The sequence below is a fragment of the Scaptodrosophila lebanonensis genome, unplaced genomic scaffold (assembly GCF_003285725.1).
Source record: "Scaptodrosophila lebanonensis strain 11010-0011.00,11010-0021.00 unplaced genomic scaffold, SlebRS2 tig00000024-arrow-pilon, whole genome shotgun sequence".
In the NCBI taxonomy this organism is placed as follows: domain Eukaryota; kingdom Metazoa; phylum Arthropoda; class Insecta; order Diptera; family Drosophilidae; genus Scaptodrosophila; species Scaptodrosophila lebanonensis.
In genome coordinates this window covers 4307156-4328309 of record NW_022060538.1, presented here as the reverse complement: position 1 = coordinate 4328309, position 21154 = coordinate 4307156, and the positions used below count along the sequence as shown (strand labels likewise).

Sequence of the window (21154 nt, the reverse complement as noted above, 5' to 3'; positions counted from 1 at the left end):
GAGCAGTTTGTAATTGACTTTCGGGCACAAAACGAAATTCGTTAATTACGCATTTTGTACAACGCGATCCCATTTTACCCCACAGCTCATTAATATGCTGCATTAAAAGTGAATTTGATCGTTTTAATGTGCCGCCTAAAATTATGTGGTAATAATTCAAACAAGTTCATAATTAATGAGGTATAGGGTGTAGATTCAATTACAAGGACTCCTTACCGGCCTTTTCCATTTATTTGTGAGAATTTTATAATACGTGGCTAAAGGTGCGCTCCAAAGTGAAAATTAAGAAAAACAAAAAATATTCACAATATTTTCCTTTTGGACTCCACATAACAATTTTGTCGAAGAAGTGTTTTAGCTCGTTCGCCAGAATGATCTTCTGGATATTAGTATAATCCTTTTAGATGGCTTCAAATAACGCTTCGTTTCCCTCAAATAACTCTCCTTTCAATCATTTGGCAAACCATTATTGTCGTCTCTATTGACTTCTCAATCTGACTTATAATAGTGATTACCATGCACTAATCAACTCTTGATATATTATAGATTATTTTGAAATACAATTCCCAGAACGCTCTACTAAGACATCTAATATTTAGCTACTAGATTGGTTTCTATACAATATCTTAAATATTGAACATTGTCACCACTCAGTTATTTTTACAAAGACTACTATAATTATATAAAAATGACATGCTCATCAATTAGTGTAATTTATAAATCTCTTTTAAATGGCTAGGAAGTAATCTTGAAATGCAAATGGTTTTTTCCCTTGTTGCTTAAAAATATTGAGTTTTTATTGCTATATTGGACATAAAGCCAACTCAAGCAAGGCAAATCACTTTAAGATTTTGAGCAGCTTTTAGGAAACTTTTTATTTTATAATCAACTTATATTGTTAGGTGTCCACTAAAACATACAAAAAAACTGTGTTCTGTGTTTATTCTAATTTTACTTTTTGGAATATCACACCAAAACAGGTTGCGCGTTCCTTCCGCCCGGATTTTGTTTTAATACGCCAACCACCGCGTGATGGCTCCAGCGACTATCGTTCGACCATACTGGGACTCAAATATGGCGGTGTGCCCAGCATTAACTCGCTGCACTCCATATATCAATTTCAGGTAAGCTATATGGCCACCAGCACTATTCGTATTTGATTGTTGCTAATGACTCGGACATCTCCTTTCTTTCTTAATGACAGGATAAGCCCTGGGTCTTTTCGCATTTGCTGCAGCTGCAGCGTCGGCTGGGACGAGATGGCTTTCCGCTAATTGAACAAACATTCTTCCCGAATCCACGCGATTTGGTAAGTGTATTAGACACTAAAAGCTAGACACTAATTAAGTCGCAACTCAAAACTAGCAAGAAATTCGAGTCAGCATATAAATAACATTTTAAGCATAACGTATGAATTAAAGCTCTACACAAAAATTGAAGGTTTAAGAAAAAAGCGTTAGCGTAACAAAGGGCAAGTCGGCTGCTCGCCCTAAGGATAATTCAAGCACTGTTTGTAAAGGCGCGTGCGTCGCCAACGACAGCGGGTGATGTTGCCACTGGGCGTTTGACGAATGTGAGGCATGCAGGCGCTAAAGTCACGTTCGCAGTTGCCGTGAGGCGACCACTTGCAACCATCGTCTGCCTCGCGTTCATCCAAACAACTTTTCCCAAAGCAGGGCCACACCTGGAATGTCCATTCAATGAGAGAGAATGAAGAAATTATACAAATGTCATTCAACGTACGTTGCAACTGCAGGTCTTCTTGTAGCCGCCATTAAAGCCGTGACGTTCAGTGATAGTCATCTTGGCGTATTCCTTGAAGTAGCTGCACAAATTCAATTGCGGCATGCGACCAGCTATGATATAAACTTTGCCGAGTTGCAGCTTGACGCCACAGGACGAGTCCATGTTGGGTGTGGCCAGGCGGCCGTCGCGCAGCATTTTGCGAGCCTCTGGTGTGGCCTACGGAAAAAATATACGAAATAAAATCATTAATATTGCTGTCCTGTATGCGACCATGAATGCAAATCACAATATTTAGAAGTTTGATGACATGTTTCAATTCCGTTCATAAAGATCATATTTGAAGAGTCTATCCACTATTGAGTTTAAACTACAACGAGCTAAAAATTTATATATATTTTCTTTTAAATACGCTTCACTGTCTTGGCTATGTAGTATACTATGGTCTGGGTTATATACCCTATTGTTTTCGTTCTGCATATCCAGGGATATCGTACTACATATACTATATCCTACTGTTTTCGTACTACGCTCACGTCACGACGCGTCGAAGCGACTGACGGGGGAACAGACGAAGATCACGATAATGCTGATCACATATGCAACTTTTTTTTGCTGCTGCTATGGGCGCATATAACTCAGTGACGGAAGTTTACCTGGGTACAGGGTATTACACTGTCGGGCTTGCTCGACTGTAGCGTTCTCTCTTGTTTAAAATATGTCGAAATCGATTTGGGTAAAATTTGTGGGCTTTACACAAAACTTTTTTACTTATTTACATGCATACTTATTTACACGCGTCGAAGCGACTGACGGGGGAACAGACGAAGATCACGAAAATGCTGATCACATATGCAACTAGAAGATGTAGTCTATATATCATTCTTCCTTCTAAGTGTTACATACTTACTCACCGAATACAATACATTCCTACACTTTTCACCTTACCTTTTGCCTTATCAGTGAAGGATAGAATGCATAAATTAATATTTACAGATGCAGTTAGAAGATTCATAATTATCGACCTATAAGACTTATTAAACTCTTTGGGATTTAATATGCTCTTTAAAATTAAACTTTTAAATATGAGTTATACTACATTGCAATACCATGCTTTGGAGAACACATTAAGCTGAGTGACTCTCAATTATATGTATTTCTTTTGAAATACATACTTTCATACAGAAGGACTTCTCGAAAGGGCTGCATATGCTGATCATGTGTACATACTATATATATATATATATATATATATATAGTGGGTTCTTGTTTTTATAAATACACAACAACAGAATGATAATTGAACATTGAAAGTAATTCATAAAATTCGCCAATGAGTTTCTGAGATGGACCCGAAAGTAAACCTTTCTTAATTTCAATCCAATAATTTAAACCCAATTGTGTTTTTTTTAATGATCCATGTGGGGTGCAGATTAAATATATATCTATATCCATTTATAATGAAAACATTAAAACATTAGAACTCAACCTATTCAACCTATTCTATTCATGTCGGTTAACGCTTTTACAATATTATATACGTTGGTTCTCTTTCTTGCTGTTGAATGCATTAAAGCAAATGACGCTCTATTAGGAAATAGAAGCCGCGCAACGCATCTTACCTTATAGGTGCGCTTAATATTCACTTTGTAAATAGTTTTGCCCGGGTCCATTTTTTCTGACTTGCGCAGAACGCGCACCTGCACAACTGTAAAGGAATGAAGAGCTTATTAAATTTGTGAAATAATGGAAGTCAGTGCTGGCTGACTAGCTGCCTGGCTGACTGCTCCATAGCCATATCAATGGCGAAACAGACGCATCCTTTTAACCTCGTTTCGTCCTAGTTATAGAACATACACATACGTCTACTCACCATAATCGGCATTGCAGTAATGTGTCTGCGGATGTGCGGGCATGCACATACAAGCCTCAACGTAGCTCCCATAAAAGGCCAGGACTGTGACCAATGCAAGCGCCCATAAACTCAAATACTTTTGAAACTCCATGGCGCCGTCTTGCGCTAAACAACAAATGGGATGGGATTTTGTTGGCAAAATCAATGGAGAGTTGTGTTTGGCTGTAAAATGCGAGTAAATGTGATTGCGTTTTATATTTATGATTACGATTTGTCGCTTGGCTTAGTTAGCAATATGGCTCCTCCGGTTATCACACACGGACCACATTGGCCTAGCACGAAGGTCAGCTTAAGTTTAATTAAGACAGCTTTGTGTCATAAGCGTCGCATGTACGTTAATCACGCAATCAGTCAATACCACAATCAATCGATCATTCAATTCTTAAGTGTACGCATTCAAGTGTCAATGCGTTGGTAATTGAGCACGCTTCACACTACGGGGTTAAAGTATGTTGACGAAATACGAGAAACGTAATACTACAGTTCTTATGTGATGTTAAAGTTTTCATTTGAAGTTTACTAATAAAATAATTAAGTTAACTCTGGATTGATTTGCTCTTCTCAAAAACGTATTTAAATTTAAGTCAAACAGAATAGGAATTAAAAAAATTGTAGGTTCATTTAAAATCTAAATAAATAATAGCGCCCACATTTCAAATGCTACCTAAATCAATCTTTACACACATAATTTATATATAATTGTCTACTGTTGTTCAAAATTTTATTAAATTCGGTCAATTCTAAGAAAAGTTATTAGCGAAACAAATTCTCGCCAGTACAACCTCCCCAAACTGCAGCAACAAGTTCGCTCTTCTTCTTCCTTTTTTTGCTGCTGCTATGGGCGCATATATCTCAGTGACGGAAGTTTACCTGGGTACAGGGTATTACACTGTCGGGCTTGCTCGACTGTAGCGTTCTCTCTTGTTTACTTATTTACATGCACATTAGGATCAGTAAATAAATAGATATTATTTGATAAGTATTAATGAGCAATACAGCGTTTATAGAAGAACTTTCATTTTTCATTTGCGGTTAAAGAACATAATAAATAGTGTAATTATTTTTATGAGATACAGAGTCAGTTTTCAAAACATTTAATAAAACAGATCATATTCCAGATAAGTCAGATTATATTGTCGATATGTGAACGAATGTAATCTCTTGTGAAGTTTTAAAGTAACCTTGGTTTTGACGTACGATACAGTCACGATGTGCTCATGAACTTACTCATGAACTCTACATTTTGATGCATTAATAAATTACATATCTCTTGTCTGCAGTAGCTTTTGCCAACTCAAATATGAGTCTACAAATAAAGCGTAATGAATCATAACTAATCATACTTGCTGTATATATGTATTTGGCATTTTTTGATATATTGACAAATGCAGTTACTTACAAAGGTGCGTAACACACATACGCCCTGTGGGCCACGACTTGTCGCCTCGATTAATCACGCCTCTTGCCACTTGCCACACGCAATCATGCGTCGCAGCCTAAGCAGTTTCTCGCATCTTCCGCACACCCCCCTGCGTGATAAACCAAAAAATCAACTCACACTTGAGTTTCTGTTTTATTTTTCTATTGACTGCCTATTGGCTTTTGTCAGTTGATTGGCTGCCGTTGCCATCATTCAATAAGAGAAGAGCAACAGACGTACGGATGAATCCTATTTGTTCTGCAGCTTTATATTTATTTTTTATTTATCTGTATTTAATCGAATTTGGCGCTCTGTTGCGCACAATGAAGTCGTATTTTGGGGAAACTTGAGCTGATTAGTGGCCCCCTCTGAGTCATAAATTTTCTTAGCAATTTAAAGAAAATTACACCAAGAGTAGTTCAATTGGCAGGCAATTGCAAGCCAACTGCATGCACGCCATTCCATTTACGTTGTTTATGTGAAATTCATAGAAAATAGCGAACAACAACTTGAAGCTGAAATCCATTATAAGTTGCTTACAAACAGACATGCACATACATTCATACGAGTATGTCTATTAATGTATGGATGTATGGATGTATGTATGTGGTTTCATATTAATGCAAAAATATTGTATAATATTATTCGAGGGGTCTAAATAATCAGCCAGCTAGCTCGTCGTTCTGTCGAACTGATCGACAGAGATAGGCAGTCAATATGCGTACATACATATATGTATGTATGTACCTACATAAGTGTGCATATGTGTATGAGTTGTCTATATAATACGTGTGTATGTAGTGTAGTGTGGCTGCCACCATATGCACAGCCCTGCAAAGCACAGCGACGAGGCAATGTGGCAATTAAATGGAAATAAAATTGAATTAAAAGCATTTTGCGGAAAAGCCACTAGAAAACATACAAGGCAGCTTGCAGACAGGCACACATACCTACATACATATACTATATACATACAAATGTAATATTTGTCTGTATGTATGTGTATGTTTATTGCAGCAGGCGTGCGTTGCATGTGCGTGCGCGCCCCAATATGCTTGCCATATTGATTGAATGCTAGAAATAATGCATCAAACTATTTATTAAGTGGCAGAGCGCGCGCGCACAAGTGGCGGCCAGACAAGCGGACGCGCACAGAGACAACCGCATAGCCGCACGACGACAACAACAACAACAACAGCAACACAGGCGGGCTAATGGAGCGACTGCTCTTTAATGTCGTAATGGCAAGAATTTCCATGAGGAAAGTCTTGTTTGCCCAACTTTGACACTTTACTGGCAATTAACGGCATGGATTTGTTTAACAAACAGCCGAACAAGACAACAACAATACAACAACCACACAACAACAAACAACAGCAACGACAACAACAATAACAATAGACAAGACAGCACAAAGTGGCACACAAATGTCAACAGCGTTTAGCAAGTAAATCACTTTTGTAGAAAAGCAAAAAATGCAAAAAAAGAAGGAGAACTGCAATGGAAAACAAGAAAAACTTTTTAAGAGCCGAGCAAAATTCGCACGATTTCGTTTTTCCACGTCAAACAATTAGCGGGGCTATATATCTTAAAACAGGCATATTTGAAAGTTTTGCCGGTAGCAGTCCTAAAATATATGCACATACTAGATACATATACAAGTATAGACGTAGATAGGTCGACAGACAGCAGCGGCCAAAGTGTCAGAAACATGCACTGAATGGTGGCTGCCGCTGCTATTTGTTGTCTGTTTGTTGTTTGTTTGTTTGTTGACAGGCTCCACATGTGTCAATTAAATGTTATATATGATAGCACACAATAAACATACGTACAAACATAATATCCACTATATAGTATACCCCTAAATAATGCCGAACACATGCGCTTAGGCTTGACGTCACTTTACACGTCTGCTAATTGACACACTTGTTGTTGTTGCTGCTGTTGTTGTTGTTGTGTCGTCATCGTCTTGACATTTGACACTGAAATGTGCGGCGCTTTCGTTTATAATTTCCAACTGCCAGCACGTCTCGCAATTCCAATGCGGGTCGCCGCCGCAACAACAAAATAGTGTCGACAACAATTTCGAAAGAAATGAACTGAAAATATCAGCCCGAGTTTAATTAGCATTGATTTCCACTTTGCCCTCAGCCCCAGAGGCAGCGTCCCAGACAATTTAAACGAGAGCATCCAACGGCAATAAGGAAATGCATTTGCAACATTTTTCAGTAGGTGGTCGTTGTTGTTGTCTCGTTGGCGGCAACCACCGTTTTCATTTCACGCCATTCGTATGCTGGAAAACTAACAAGTAAAAAAGCTAAAGTCCGGTGTCCCGACTTTGAAATACTCTGTACATATGCTTACAATAATTATAGAAATTAAAAAAAGTAAGAGAATTAAAAAAAATTTTTTTTGATCGATTTTACCTCTTTTGGTATTTGAACTCACGTAAAGGGTGTATAATTGCACATATACAAAGCAATTGTGTCTATGTTAGTGTATGTATGTGTATGCTCGTATGTTCGTGTTTGTGTAAGCATGTTCGCAGTCAACCAAAGCACCAGCATCAACAACAGCCGCGGGCAGCGCTTGGGCAGTGCTTGAGCACCAAATATATTTATGGCTATAACTTCTTGTTAAATCGGTCTATCATGATGAAATAAAACAAACTCGTATAGAATACACACATAAGGCATCTTTGTGCAAAATTTGGTGTCTCTATCTCTTATAGTCTCTGAGATCCAGGTGTTCATACGGACGAACAGACGGACAGACAGACAGACAGGGCTAGGCAAGAATATATATACTTTGTGGAGTCTGCCACGCCTCCTTCTGCCTGTTACATTTTCAGCTCCCGCAAACCTAATATACTCTTGTACATTTCATGTACAGAGTATAAAAACTTAAAAACTGTTGTCATTTAAATGATTGTCATTTCGTATTCAATAACTCAGATGGCAAAGGTTCACATTCTTTTCTACGTAGTTGGGAAAAAAACAAAATAGTTTTGATTTTTCTTGTTAGCGAGGGTGAAATTTTTTAACACATAAAGTATTGCCAGCCTATTTATGATGATTGCTATCTACTAATTTGAGTTTTGATTTTAGAAATGTTGTAATACAAATGTTATGCTTTTAAGTTACGTATTGACTTCATTAAATATTTGACTCAATAATAAGAGCATGAGCTATGTTTAATTATGAATTAATTAGCTGATAATGCGTTAGGTTTCTAAGTCATTGCGAGAGAAAGTTTCGCAAGGCTGACAAAAATATCCATTACATATATGTATTTACTGTACTTGAACATTTTTCAGGTATTTGATAATTTAAAGTACCAACAGAACAGAACTACATGCTACAATTAGCATGGAAAAGTTGAGTTAAGTTATTAAAATGATTATCTGCTTTGCTTATCTCATTAGACACATAGTTGTCGTAAAAAAAATCACGCTGGAGTGTGTTAACTTATGTGAAATTCTGTTGATGTAAGACTTGTTAAAAATATATATTTAATTTGGGCAATGAGTTAAAGGAGAAGACATAGATTAAGTCAATTAGTTTATCTATTTATTTAAACATACACCTTTCTTTTGGACAAAATGAAATAAAGTGACATCCTGTTGCATTAAAATCTTAGCTCGAGTTTAAATTCCGCTTCAGCTTATTTGATTTTTGCTCCCTCGGCCTAAAATTGAATTTCATGATTATTAACACTTGTCGGCTTTTTGGCGCGCTCAGCCGTAAAGATTTCCCAAGTGTCTGACAAAAAGCTGAAAAGGCAGTGAAGGTAAGCACAATGCGCGGCCACCACCCGGTAGGGTTGGACTCGAATAGCTGAAAAAGCCAACCAACCAACCGCATTAAAGCTGAACGCCAGACAGCTTTAATAGCAAGACCACATAATTAATTCGCTTTTGGTGGTTCCTCTTGTTTCAGTTGTTGTTGTTGCTGTTGGGCGTTTATAGGCAGGGGTTTGTGGAGCAAATTTATGCGGTTGACGGTAGCGGGGCATAAATCTGGGCTCAAATACTATGTAGTTGTCAGGGCATTTACATACATATGTATGTATAAATACATATATAGTATACAAGTAGTATGTACGAATATACAGCAACACTTTTGGGCCGTAGCGCTTTTTTATGAGCACTTAATAGAGTCATAAAAAGCTGCTAATGCTTGCATTATATATATTGACAGTGAGCGGCACTTGTGGCATGCGGCCATGTAGCATGTGGCGTTCTTGCAGTTGCTGTGACTGCGGCATTCGTATCGGCTTTATTGCCACCGCCGCACAAATATTTATGAGCAATCGAGCGGCAACTGACAGTAACGCTTTTGTTTTTTCCACATTTTGTGATCTACAGTTTTTCGCGCCTCAAACCTACAGAAAATGCATCAAAATTATTTAATTAGCTTTGGCGGGCAGTGAGTGGCACAGTGGTCGGATAAAGTATGTTAGAAGTATATACTGCATATTCATATTTCCGGAGTCAAAGTATTCCAAGTTTTGTCATCAAGTAAAAATGATAAGTTTTTACAAATTGAAACCAGCGCCAAATCAAGCTCAGATCAGTTGAGAATATACTTAAAATTTATTATCCCAACACGTACAAGTAGTCGGAAGTCTAAGACGTTTTATAAGATATTTTAATTTGCTGCTAATGTTCTTTTATAATTTTACATATATTGCAATCCTTATCATCCTCCCTTTTAAAAATGTATGAAAACAATAGGCTTTAAGAGCGAAATCAATAACTGGCAGACATGTGTACATATAATCCGATCCCCTGCCACCGATCGCAGTGGTAAAGAATACTACCTTGACCCTGTAACTAAAGAACAATTACATAAACATTGCCTCTAGTAGCAGTACATAATTATATCACAAATAGCAATACTAATCAGATTTTAATAACAATTAAATGTTCAGATAGACACTTTTTGATTTGTAACTAAATTTTGATAAAGTCGGAAACTTCTGCTTGTGCATAAACATTATAAATTCAAGTCTTTAAACCATAAGACTGTACTTACGAATCTTTAAGGTACTGTGGCTATTTGAAAGGTCAGAGCTTGAGTAAAATGAGCTTAGACTTCAAATGATGCTCAAATAATATGATTAACCAGCAAAATTGTAATTCTCATACATAAAGAGCCAAATACCATTTCCCAAGTTCAGTTCGCATACCTAAAGAATGATCAAAACCAGCTGATGTTTTTGATTAGAATCGCCACAAAACAATTAAAATATATTCCAAAAACTGATGATAGCGATGGCTTCTTAGTTCAGCAACAGTTCAATTATTGTCCAGTTTGATTTGCAATAAGAACCACTGTGCGGCTTTGGCTTGAATGCTACAATTTTGGAGTGTGCGGTCATTTACTTTTGGCTCTTGCGCTTTGTCACAATTGTTCTTGTTTGTTTTTTTCTCCTTCATCTATTGCTGATTGACTTTCAAAACACTCGACGCTCTAGGCGTATTCGATTTGTGTGTTTATGTTTCCAATTTAATGGATGGCACCAAATGCAAAGCAGCACCCAACGGCCCAGATCGACCAGCTTCTGAGCTTTTGAGCTTGGCAATAACAATGCAAATGGCTTTGGGAATGGCTATCTGTGCGGGTGAGCTGAGGAGGAGGAAGATGTGTGTTTGTCCCCAATTGTTCGGATTTTATAGAAGCCGCAACTGTTTACACTGATTATACAGTTCTATTATAGAAGGCAGCCTTATCTGCTGAATTATGTGCAAATTAGTAGGAAGTTGAGCAAATATTTTCGCATCTCTGTCATATAGGAGGTAAGATAGGAGAAACACGCAACTGCAAAATGAAAATACTTGTAATACATTGGCTATGGCCCTAAGGTTGTTAAACTGCAAGAGGGTTAGGAGGTTGCATGCATGCCAACAACAACAATAAATTTATTTCGATTTTTGGTTTTTTTTTTTTTGGCAATTTTCATAACGGACAGCAACTTTCTTTTACTGCATGCCACTGCCGCTGCGATTGCTGTCGTTTGAATGCCTTGCAGCAGTCTTCGTTGCATTATGGATTTTCCGCCTTGGCGCGCACAATGGTAGAAAATTAAGGAAAATATCAAAGTCACGATCAGCAGCAGCAGCGGCATAATCGAAGCGCAAAAATAATAAAAAAAAAAAAATAAAAAAAATGAAACGAAATTGTCGAAAAAAGAAAACCCATAATCAACATGATCAATGGGCAACAATTGTCCAAGAGCGGCGACTGTTCCCAAACCATACAAAATTTCTTGCCACCATTGTTGTTGTTCTCATCGCGAGACAGTCGTTTTGATTGCATTGATTAATGGCCACAGAGTGCAGGCAACTTAAACTTTGACACTGAACAGATCGGGCGCAACGCCTCACTGCAAAATGTCATATACATTATGGGTGTAATATATATGGTGTACATATATGATGCCCTGATAAGACTTGCACTATTCATTAGCGCTCAATTGTGTGTTGACGACACGCAAAGCAACACCTGTATACTTGTATAAATACATTTTCTCTCTACTATACATGTACACAAGTACACTTGAAATATTTTTGTGACACATTGAAAACAATATACAAACACGAAGAGTATGAATTTTCATCCATCTGATGGCAGATTTTCCATTATTTTCCATTAAAGAGGTGTATAATTAGTTTATAATTAGAAATAAAGCTTGTTGTTGATGTAATAATTTATAAATAAATTCCGTTTTGCCTAGCTCAGAAATTCATTTCAGTTGCCGAATTAGTTATACACTTAAAACCTTTATAGTGTTCTCCTAGGGATTTTTGCAATTTTAAAAAGAAAAAAGCTAATATGTTTGCCATTTTCATAAATGCATTGCTAATAGTTGATATATGTTTGAGAATATTGATAGTCTACTACATATACATTTATTTAGAAACTGTGCCTTTTTAACTCGAGTGCTGGAACTCACAGTTTTGTGAGAAAATATATAAGTAGTAATCAAGGCCGTACGCAGATTTTACCAAAGGGGGGGGCCAAAAAAATTAAAATTTTGAACGCACGATGCATTTAAAAAATACTTTGTGCATATGATCAATGAATAACTTCAACAAATCCAGCTCAGTTTCATTTTTAGACGAAATAGTATTTCATAATAATGTGTTGCGGTCTTATATGGAAAATTTTCTGTAGAGGGGCAACGGCCCTCCCGGTACCCCCCTGCATACACCCTTGATAGTAATAAATATATGTATGCACAGTTAACAAAAATTGTAAAAAACGAAAACAAGCAAATTATTTGCGCACAAGTTTGTGGTACTTTGCAAGTAGGCTTTGGAAAGTAATTATCATATTATAAATTGCAATTAAAGAAACACTATACTAATACTAATCACATACTTGAGTAATTTGACAAATTTGTGTGGAATTCAGTCTCACCATGACTTTTAAGTACATCATATTTTTTAAAAGCCATTGCAACATTTGGCAAGAATTTAAAAAAGGTTATGAAACGAATTGGAATGATTGCCTCAGCAAAACAAATAGCTTGAAATTAAAATATAAATAATTTGCAGTGATTGTGTGTCTGTCAGTGTAGTTGAAGTTGGGAAGCTTGGCTGATAAGGCGTGTCAGGCAACTGAGCAGCGAAGCAACAACAACAAGTAGGTGTATGGTAACACATCTTGCATTTGTTAATATTCTGACTGCTAATTGAATTCCACTGATGCATTTGCGTCGCGCGTAACTGAACCTTTCGAGCGCTACGAGTATATGGCCAGAGCAGCAGCTGCAATTGTGGTTGCTGCTCGGTGGTTGTGGCGAGTCTGGCTAGTGGTTGGCGGTTGCTGTTTGTGTGTGTGTGTGTGTGTGTGTTTATGTGACAGCTCTATTCTAGCGTGACGTGATCTTGTCAAGACGGCGCGGCGGCGCTATGCGCCTTAACTGATGTGTCTAATGAAGCATAGATCTGAGTTCGGGTTTGGCTTTTTAGTTCAACAGTCCAGACAAAGTATTAAGTAGAGAGGTGTTTATCGGGTTTTCCCTCGGTCGGTTGACTATTGCTCATGTCACAATTATGTTAAGCATTTGTAGGCGCTTTCTGGCTCATTGATTGTATACCTATGTACATACGAGAATGTGTGTCCCAAGCGATATACATATATATTATTTGCTGCCTGTTGGCATCATTGTGCCGAAAATAAATCTTACGCATTTCTCTTATTTGGCCACTCAACAATATGTCTGTCTTTTGGTTCGTATGCTCGTATGGGGGTAAATAAACAAAATGCAAAACAGCAAAAATTGCTACAGTATTTTAAATATTGTCGTTCGTCACGTTCGTCGCGCCAATCATATACAAAAATATTAATGGACTTGACTTTCGCAGACCCTCAAATTAAACCAATAGCAAATATTGTGCCCCCTTTTGCCAGGATGTGTGGCAAAAATTCAATTATAAATGCTAATGTGTCTCGCCAGTCGATGGGCTCGATTGCAAACAGAACCTTAAAACTTAACAAGGAGCCACTCACATTGCAATATTCTTGAGCGCCGCCGATGCAGGCCATAAAAACATAAACATTTTAATGAACAAGCTCATGTCTGGCACATTTCATGTTTGCACAAATTTATAGAGGTATGCCAGACATACTATATGCTATATATATATGTATATATTTTTGTTAAATCAGAGCAACAAAGCTCAGCACTGTGTATGATTGTTTGCGCGAAAGTGTCGCTTATCGGTTGGCGTCATTAATTTGTGTGATTAAAATTTATTGTACATATACATATGTATATGTATATGAATACAACTTTGTTTTCTGTGTAAATAAATTGATTTTGCCTCAAAAAGCAAATAAGTGGGGCTTACAGTGATCGAAAGCAGTCAATATGGATACTCGACACATTTTAAAATGACCTTTTTGCAAATTGCAGATTGGCTTACAATTGGTACAACTAATTGACCCATTTACTCATATTTCAGTTATGGACTTATTAATTTCCCGAAAGTTGTGCTTCCAACCTAATTTAGATGGTTTAAGACGCCAGCGCGAACAGGTCCGTCCTTAAATGTATCCAAGACAATTGAATGATACGAATAATAGCTTAGAATTGGCTTAAGGTTTTCAATTTGTGATTCTCTGTTGATGGCAGAGAATTATGTTTCTGTACAGATTTTGTAGGCTTACTCGAAATTGTTTATAAACAATAACAACATCTATTCATTTGATGTTTATTTTGCAGACATTTATATTCTTAGAAACCTTGTACTGACAACCAAAGCACTTAGTTTAACTGCATCGCCCTTAAATAATTGAGTTATAATTCGCACTTAACTATTCTGCAACCATAAGAAGATTAAAGTGAAACATCATCGTTTATAATTAAATGTTCTGAACAACAGTCCCAATTATATTTGCTTTGCCTTAAGCACTAACATTTAACAAACGGCAGAGTGCTCATGTTAATTTGCACATACAAAATTCTTAATATTTACCATCGTTATTATATATTCTGTTCTATTTAATTAAGGTTGCCGGGAAAAGGGCGCTTCATACCCTGTAAGAGTCGGGCTGTACTCGTTTTTAATTTTAAATGTTCATTATTTTCTTTTGCTGCAATGGAGTTTAGTTTAGTTAACGCTCAAATATTTATATTTTGCTTTGAATATCAAATGAAGTGAAGAACTTATTTTATTTTAAGACTATCTGCCTTAAAGCTGTGAATTTTCTTGCAACGCTTTCGCTTATCAGTTTATGCGTCAATCCCAAAAATAAATCAAATTTGTATGTTCATATAAATCTACTTGTTCTTGTAGTCGAATATGTAAATTCTGAGAATTGCACGATTCATCACTGAAATGTACAATTGAAGAATTTCAAATTTAGTTTTACATTAACACTGCGACAAATTTAAATAATAACATACTCAGCCAAATCAGTATGGAATGCACAAACGTGACAGACAGATTTGCTTTAATAAATTAAAAAAAGTGACAGACAATCAGACAAATTGACAAGAGAGGCGGCAATTTATGTGCCTCGGGCCCACACAGAATCGTCAAAGTCCGGAGAATGAAATGGAATCGTTGTCAACAGAGTTCAGCAAGCAATCCCGAAATCAAAATGAAACAAAAAATGAAAGATAATGAATGGCAGACGCATTTTTGTCACGACGTGCTGCATTTCTTTCCAATTGTACAATAATATTTAATTGCCAAGAAGTTACATCAAGAAATTATAAATGAGTTTTCTGTCTGTTTTCGGGTTTTTGGTTTTTTGGTTTTTGGCCAAAACGCCCACATGACGGCCAGGATAAGCCGGCAGTGATGATGCCATGTGGGTGTGTCATCTCAGCCCGCTTGTGCTAAAAGTCAGACAAGTGTAAAATCATAAACAATGCGAAGTGTAAGGCAAAAGACCTGAAACACATGCCGCTGGTTGCTTAACACGGTTTCAGGCAAGTGCTGCCAACGTTTTTTTGACAGGGCCCATAAGTGCAGCGACAACAAAAATTGCCGAAACGAAAAATATAATGCAAAAAATGAATAAAAAACAACACTTGATGATGTGCAAAAGAAAAGCATGTGTTGCAAATCCAAAGACACTTAAAAAAAACTTCTTTATGCTAGCCTTACTGCCCACCACAGAACTATGCACATTTCATTGCTCCAGCGACCTTTTGAAGCTCAAAACTCAATTAGATGTCGCCAATGCCATTAAAAGTCCTAATTTAAATATAAAACAAATTCGAATTGCAAACATTTTGCCGTTTGATTCAATAGGCTTACGTGCCCAAACTGCTAAACGGGCTCGACAACCTCAGCGCCCCCGGCCGCGGCGCCGTTTGCTTTCAAAGTCGACCCAAAAGGCAACAATTTGTACGACGCATGAAACGCAAAATGGCAGCAGTTAAGACGGAAGGTTCAATTTGTTGAATACGAGTGCGAGTATAATAAGCAAACTTAGCCTACTAACCGGCTTTACGCGCAAAACAGCTGTTGACATTTTTAGCATCGTTTTGTAATTACGAAACAAGTCCAGTACGAATGCTATGGTGGGGCGCGTCTGACTGTCGGATAACCCTGTGATAAATATTTATTATGTCAGCTTTCTAGTGACAAATCTGAAACTAAGCTGCGCCGCATCAGAAACATCTATTAACGTGAATAAGATATGTACTTATTACAATAAATTGGTCTAGGTAATAGGAAATACGTACGATCGTTCATTCATAAGCTAGTGTCAAATCTTGAAATAAAATATGTCTTTAAAATATTATCTTTTTATAAATATGGTTCACGTTAGTTATCAAATATAATTTCGATATTTCGAAAGAAAAGATTAAAAAAACACAAATATAAAATACCTTTACGAGTATTAAGTAAATCATTAATTAACCCTTTAACTCTCATTGAGAAAAAAAGGAAAATCGTGCCAAAGAATTTATTGCAAATATTATTTAAGCTCTTCTTTATTTAAAGTGTTTTACGGATTTCAAGCTAGTAAAGCATCATCTTTTAAAGACCCGATATTTAATGTGTTGCAGCTTTTCCTAAATTGAATTATATTGCCAATTCGCAAAGCATCTCTTTAATGAACCCCTTCAAGAAACCAGATTATATATACAAATTGTTATTCTTTGGGTATAGGGCACAAAACCTTTATCAATTAAACTTTTTAAACCAATTTATCAACACCAATTCCATAAGATTTTAGATTTGTGCTTTACCGGGATACAAGTAAATAACGACAGAGTTACAGAGTATATTATGGTAATGAAATGTATGTATGTACGTCTGAATATTCACGTTGTCCAAACTTTTAAGATTGTAGTGTTTAAAACATTGGTTGCCCACACTACTGAAAGCTGCATTTTAATGCGTTCAAGAGGATTAAGTAGGGCGGGCGAAATTTATTCACATATCCCTGGTGAATATCTTTATTATCTTGCTTTCTAAAAAAATAAAACTTTTGATAATAAAACTTTCAAACAATTTCAATAATTTAATGTATGTTAAAAATATAATAGGAACACCTTTAAACTATGAAATGATGGTAGCTGTGCCAATCATATCGTATAATACGCATAAGTAACTTTTCTTATTTTCAACATCACTATAAAACTTTAACATTTATTTTGCGTAATTCTGTGCCTTGCATCAATTTTTTTCGTGCAAATAATATAAAAACATAGACTGATTGTAATTTGAGCAAGTCTATTTTGTTTTTCCAAGATTTTGGTTTGGTTTGTTATACATCTAATATCCTTTAGGTGTCGGGTGTAGCGAAAAGCAGCCACTCAAGCATTGTATATTTCAAATTTCTACGCCGTGGGCAGGAAATAGGCAGGAAATCAGCACAAATTTCTGGGAAAAATTGAAACAAAGTGCTGACTCAGTTGTCTGTTGGCTTGCTCACCCCTTCATTCGTTTGGCCAGAATAAAATTGAAACGTTTGGCGAAAAAGAGAGCGTACGTATTTATACGAGGTAGTGTCCAGTTGTCCGAGAACACTGAAGTGTGTATTAGGCTAATTGAATTTTTGTTAGTCTAGGATCGTTTGTAGTCATGCCAAGCCACTCGAGTCACCATATGCCTCATGAATTCCGATATTCCCATCTGATTCAGCGTGCAAGTAAATATATTCAGAGCTTTTCGAACGACACGCATTTTTATAGTCTTGTGGTCAATTTTTAATTATCATTTTGGGTATGTGATATCGGCTACAATGTCGACCAAAACATACACACATCCGCCACACACACAATTATATGTTTATTTTTAAAAGCAATGCCAGAAGAAGCACACACGTCGTATGCGTAATACAGTAACATATTCCCTTGACATTTTCCAATATGTAAAATATACAAGCAACTATATGGAAATTACAGTAAAGAGTGGCACAGAGTGAATGCTAATGGATGTCATTAATTAACTCAATATCTATTACTATACATTGATTTTATTTAAATAGTTTCTTATCAGTGTGAATGCAACACAATATCTTAAATATGAAAGATCAACCATTTCTAAATAAATTAGGTTATTTTAGTTAATAATATAGTAAAGCAAAGTAAGAAAAGTCCAAACTTTAATATTTTACATTTTCCATTCCAAATTAATATTCATCTCTTACATCTCTTAATGCAATCAACACAAATTTAACTAAAATTTAAAATTAATTCCAATATTCAAGGACACAGTGCATATTTTCTTTCCCTCTAAATAAATAATTTATATTTGAAGACATTCATTATTATGTTTCGTGAGACTACTGTGGGTTCCTAGGAACTCTGAGATAACTTATTGTGAACAAGAAGAAAATGGTTTGAAAACCAGCAAATTTAAGTAAATTGCAAGATCTGAATGACTCGACTGCAATATTGACTTCCTGATTGATTGCACAAAACTAGGCCATTGCAAAAAATATAAGTGAAAAATAAAATTCTTGAGTTCTTAGCGATGTTTTCAATTGAAAAATGCTTGTAAGTGTATATAGTATTTACTATGGAAGAGCTGGGACATTTATCGAAGTGCGGCCATAAAAGTTACACAACGCCAATATTTTTTATAGCTTCTGTTTGCTTCGCCGCTTGTTTACAAATTGGCGACATCAAAAACTATTAGGAAAAATCGAAGGGAAGGTGGCGGCAAACAAGCGAAACGAAAGTAAACTAAAAGGCAAATCAAGCAAGCAACAAATTAAAAATAAACGCAAATATGTGGGAAAACAACAAATCGGAAAGAAAATGCATGTGGGGAAAAACTGTGTCGGTGTGTCAGTGAGATGCCACGACAACAACGAAAGTGACAGAAACAATTTTCACAGACAGATCTTCTCACACAAACAAATACACGCACGCACACACACACATCCACAAATATTTTACATTTAAATATGTAATTTAAAAGCTTACAAATGTCAGCCATTTAAAAATAAACTTTTACGTGCTGCCTACTTTAATTAATGAAATTAGTGAAATCGAATGATTTGACGCATTTCTTGTAGTTACCTGTCGTCACAATAATTAAATATCACACACTTTTCCACTGGCGTGCTTAGAAATGTTTTCAAAACAGAAACTTAATTTTTGTTTTGAGTTTTTATAATTATTTTAACGAACGCACTTAATTTTGTCAATTATTTATTGGCACTTAGCACTCTGCTTTGCACAACTTGGCATCTGTTGTTTCACTTCGATAATAATTTTGAATAATTTCTTAACGCGCCTGCCGCACGTAGTTGTCGCTGCCACTGCCGCTATCGTTGTTGTTGCCGCTGCGTGTTCTAGCTCGTTGCGCTTGCGGTTCTGCACTGAAGCGGCACTCAACCGTTTCGTTTGTTTTCTTAACGACGAGAAACGACTCAAGTGGGCTCTCTCGCTCGCCACAGACAGATGGCGTGTCTCACCGATTCATTGAGCTTATTGCGCGTCGATCTCTTGAGTCGTTTACACACCCGCATACATGTGCTGTTGTTGTGACTGACTTTCGCCTCAGCCGCTATCGCTGCTAACGCCGCAGTCGTCGCCACGATCAAAAGCATAATAAATTCATTGCAAATGAGAGCGGGCGCACGCGCGCCCGCTTCTTGCTCAAGAGCTTAACAGCTCGATCGCATATTTCTGCGCATTATGTTACCTTGGAGCAGCGGCAGTGAAATGAGCGTTTTGGCAGCTTTATTAATTGCGTGCGCGAGGCTAGTTTATGCCCACAACAGAATCCGCATCTATGAAACATGTTTGGCGCCAGGCCTCAGCAGCGGCATCAGCAGCAACAGCAGATGCAACAAATAGAACATCTGTCATGCCACAAATCACGTGCAATAACTTAGCGCTACATACTATGAGTTACATACGAAATGCTTGCATACACTCAAAGAAACGCACAGAAGAAGAAGATGCATACAACATCTGCACTCTTATGTGTATTGGAAACAAGCTCAAAGCCAGCCGATTCATAAGGGGAAGTTCATAAAGCCATTTACACATGAATTATTAAGCATTGACACAAATGTTCTTTACAGCTATATAGCATTATATTCCTTTATACTATAGTAAGTAGCTTTCATAACCGAACGACGCAAAAAAGTGTCTGGATGGAAAAAGTTTTTGCCTATAGAGTTATTTTAACTAAACTGACTATCAATAAGTTGTGTTAATGCCTTTATATAGTCCAATGATTTGTCAAATCCGTGCACCTTAACAAATAGACATAACATGGAATATTGGTGCAAAAACAATCATTTAAGTTGGAGGATTGTGACAGGTTGAGGGGGATTCCCATAGGGCATACATTAGCCGTTCAATTCAAGAACACAATAATTCTATTCGGGAAATGAAATGAAAAGCTTATTTATCTTAAAACATTTTTTTCAAGCTTGCCTGAAATGTATTGTTAAATTTTCGAAAATTCTGAAAACGATTCGACTTTATTTTGTTTTAGTTGAAGAATGTTCTTAGTTTCAAAGCCGAGCTGGGTATGTTGTTTAAAAATATTGAATGATCAATGGTTTTATTGTAAAGTTCTTACTTAATTGGGGAAATCTGAATTTCCAGCTATAATTCGAAAGGTTTCAGTGTCGCGTTTTGTAAAGTTTTTTTTACTTTGAATCCGAAGATATATAGATACTATATATAAAATATAGCTATGAGTAGAGAATACAAAGACGACATAGTATTGGTTTGAATTGTTATTAATATATTACTATAATTACGTGTTGTCTGTTGCCGAATGAGATTAAGGCCAAGAAGTTGTCGCCGAACCGTAAAAGTTTTTTAGTAACAGAACTGTGCTATGCTTAAGTATTTGTGTTTATAATTAAATTTTGATTAGTGGATATGTTGCCACTAGAGAATATCTATCATTTTTGATGCCGAATAATTCATTATAAATACGAAAATTTAGAAGGAACATTTGACTTAATAATTAAGATTGCGAGACTATAGCTGCACTTTATATATATATTATGTACGTATTATCTGAAAAATTGTGCATTTGGTCAAGTGGTTGTGAATGTACTCATATTTTTTATGAGTGTACTGCGATCTTTACACTACACAACATATACTCTACTTGCATGTAG

General features: G+C 36.4%; 2 protein-coding genes across 3 annotated transcripts in view; one reads left to right on the top strand and one right to left on the bottom strand.

The window, feature by feature from the left end:
• LOC115620879 (synapsin) overlaps positions 1–21154 on the top strand; it is a 44376-nt gene that overhangs the window by 12001 nt on the left and 11221 nt on the right. The window contains 2 exon segments of the mRNA XM_030514356.1: positions 981–1124; positions 1205–1309. Of these exon segments, the coding sequence (XP_030370216.1) occupies positions 981–1124; positions 1205–1309 (249 nt within the window).
• LOC115620880 (tissue inhibitor of metalloproteinase) lies at positions 843–19364 on the bottom strand. Of its 2 annotated transcripts, none has more exons than XM_030514358.1 (5): positions 19083–19364; positions 3617–3820; positions 3366–3451; positions 1744–1962; positions 843–1684 (listed from the first exon to the last, which is right to left on the bottom strand). In XM_030514358.1, exons 2-5 carry the CDS (start codon positions 3747–3749, stop codon positions 1490–1492), a joined length of 633 nt encoding a protein of 210 aa, XP_030370218.1. In that variant the 5' UTR covers positions 3750–3820; positions 19083–19364; the 3' UTR covers positions 843–1489. The 2 variants fall into 2 exon arrangements, with proteins under 2 accessions (XP_030370218.1, XP_030370217.1); XM_030514357.1 differs by having other exon boundaries at positions 1490–1684; positions 3617–3763.

Coding starts and splice junctions, on each gene's coding strand:
- LOC115620880 (XM_030514358.1), bottom strand. CDS start 3,749: ATGGAGTTTCAAAAGTATTTGAGTTTATGGGCGCTTGCATTGGTCACA. Junction 1,963..3,365: donor ATATTAAGCGCACCTATAAG/GTAAGATGCGTT, acceptor TTTTTTCCGTAG/GCCACACCAGAGGCTCGCAA. Junction 1,685..1,743: donor AGAAGACCTGCAGTTGCAAC/GTACGTTGAATG, acceptor TGGACATTCCAG/GTGTGGCCCTGCTTTGGGAA.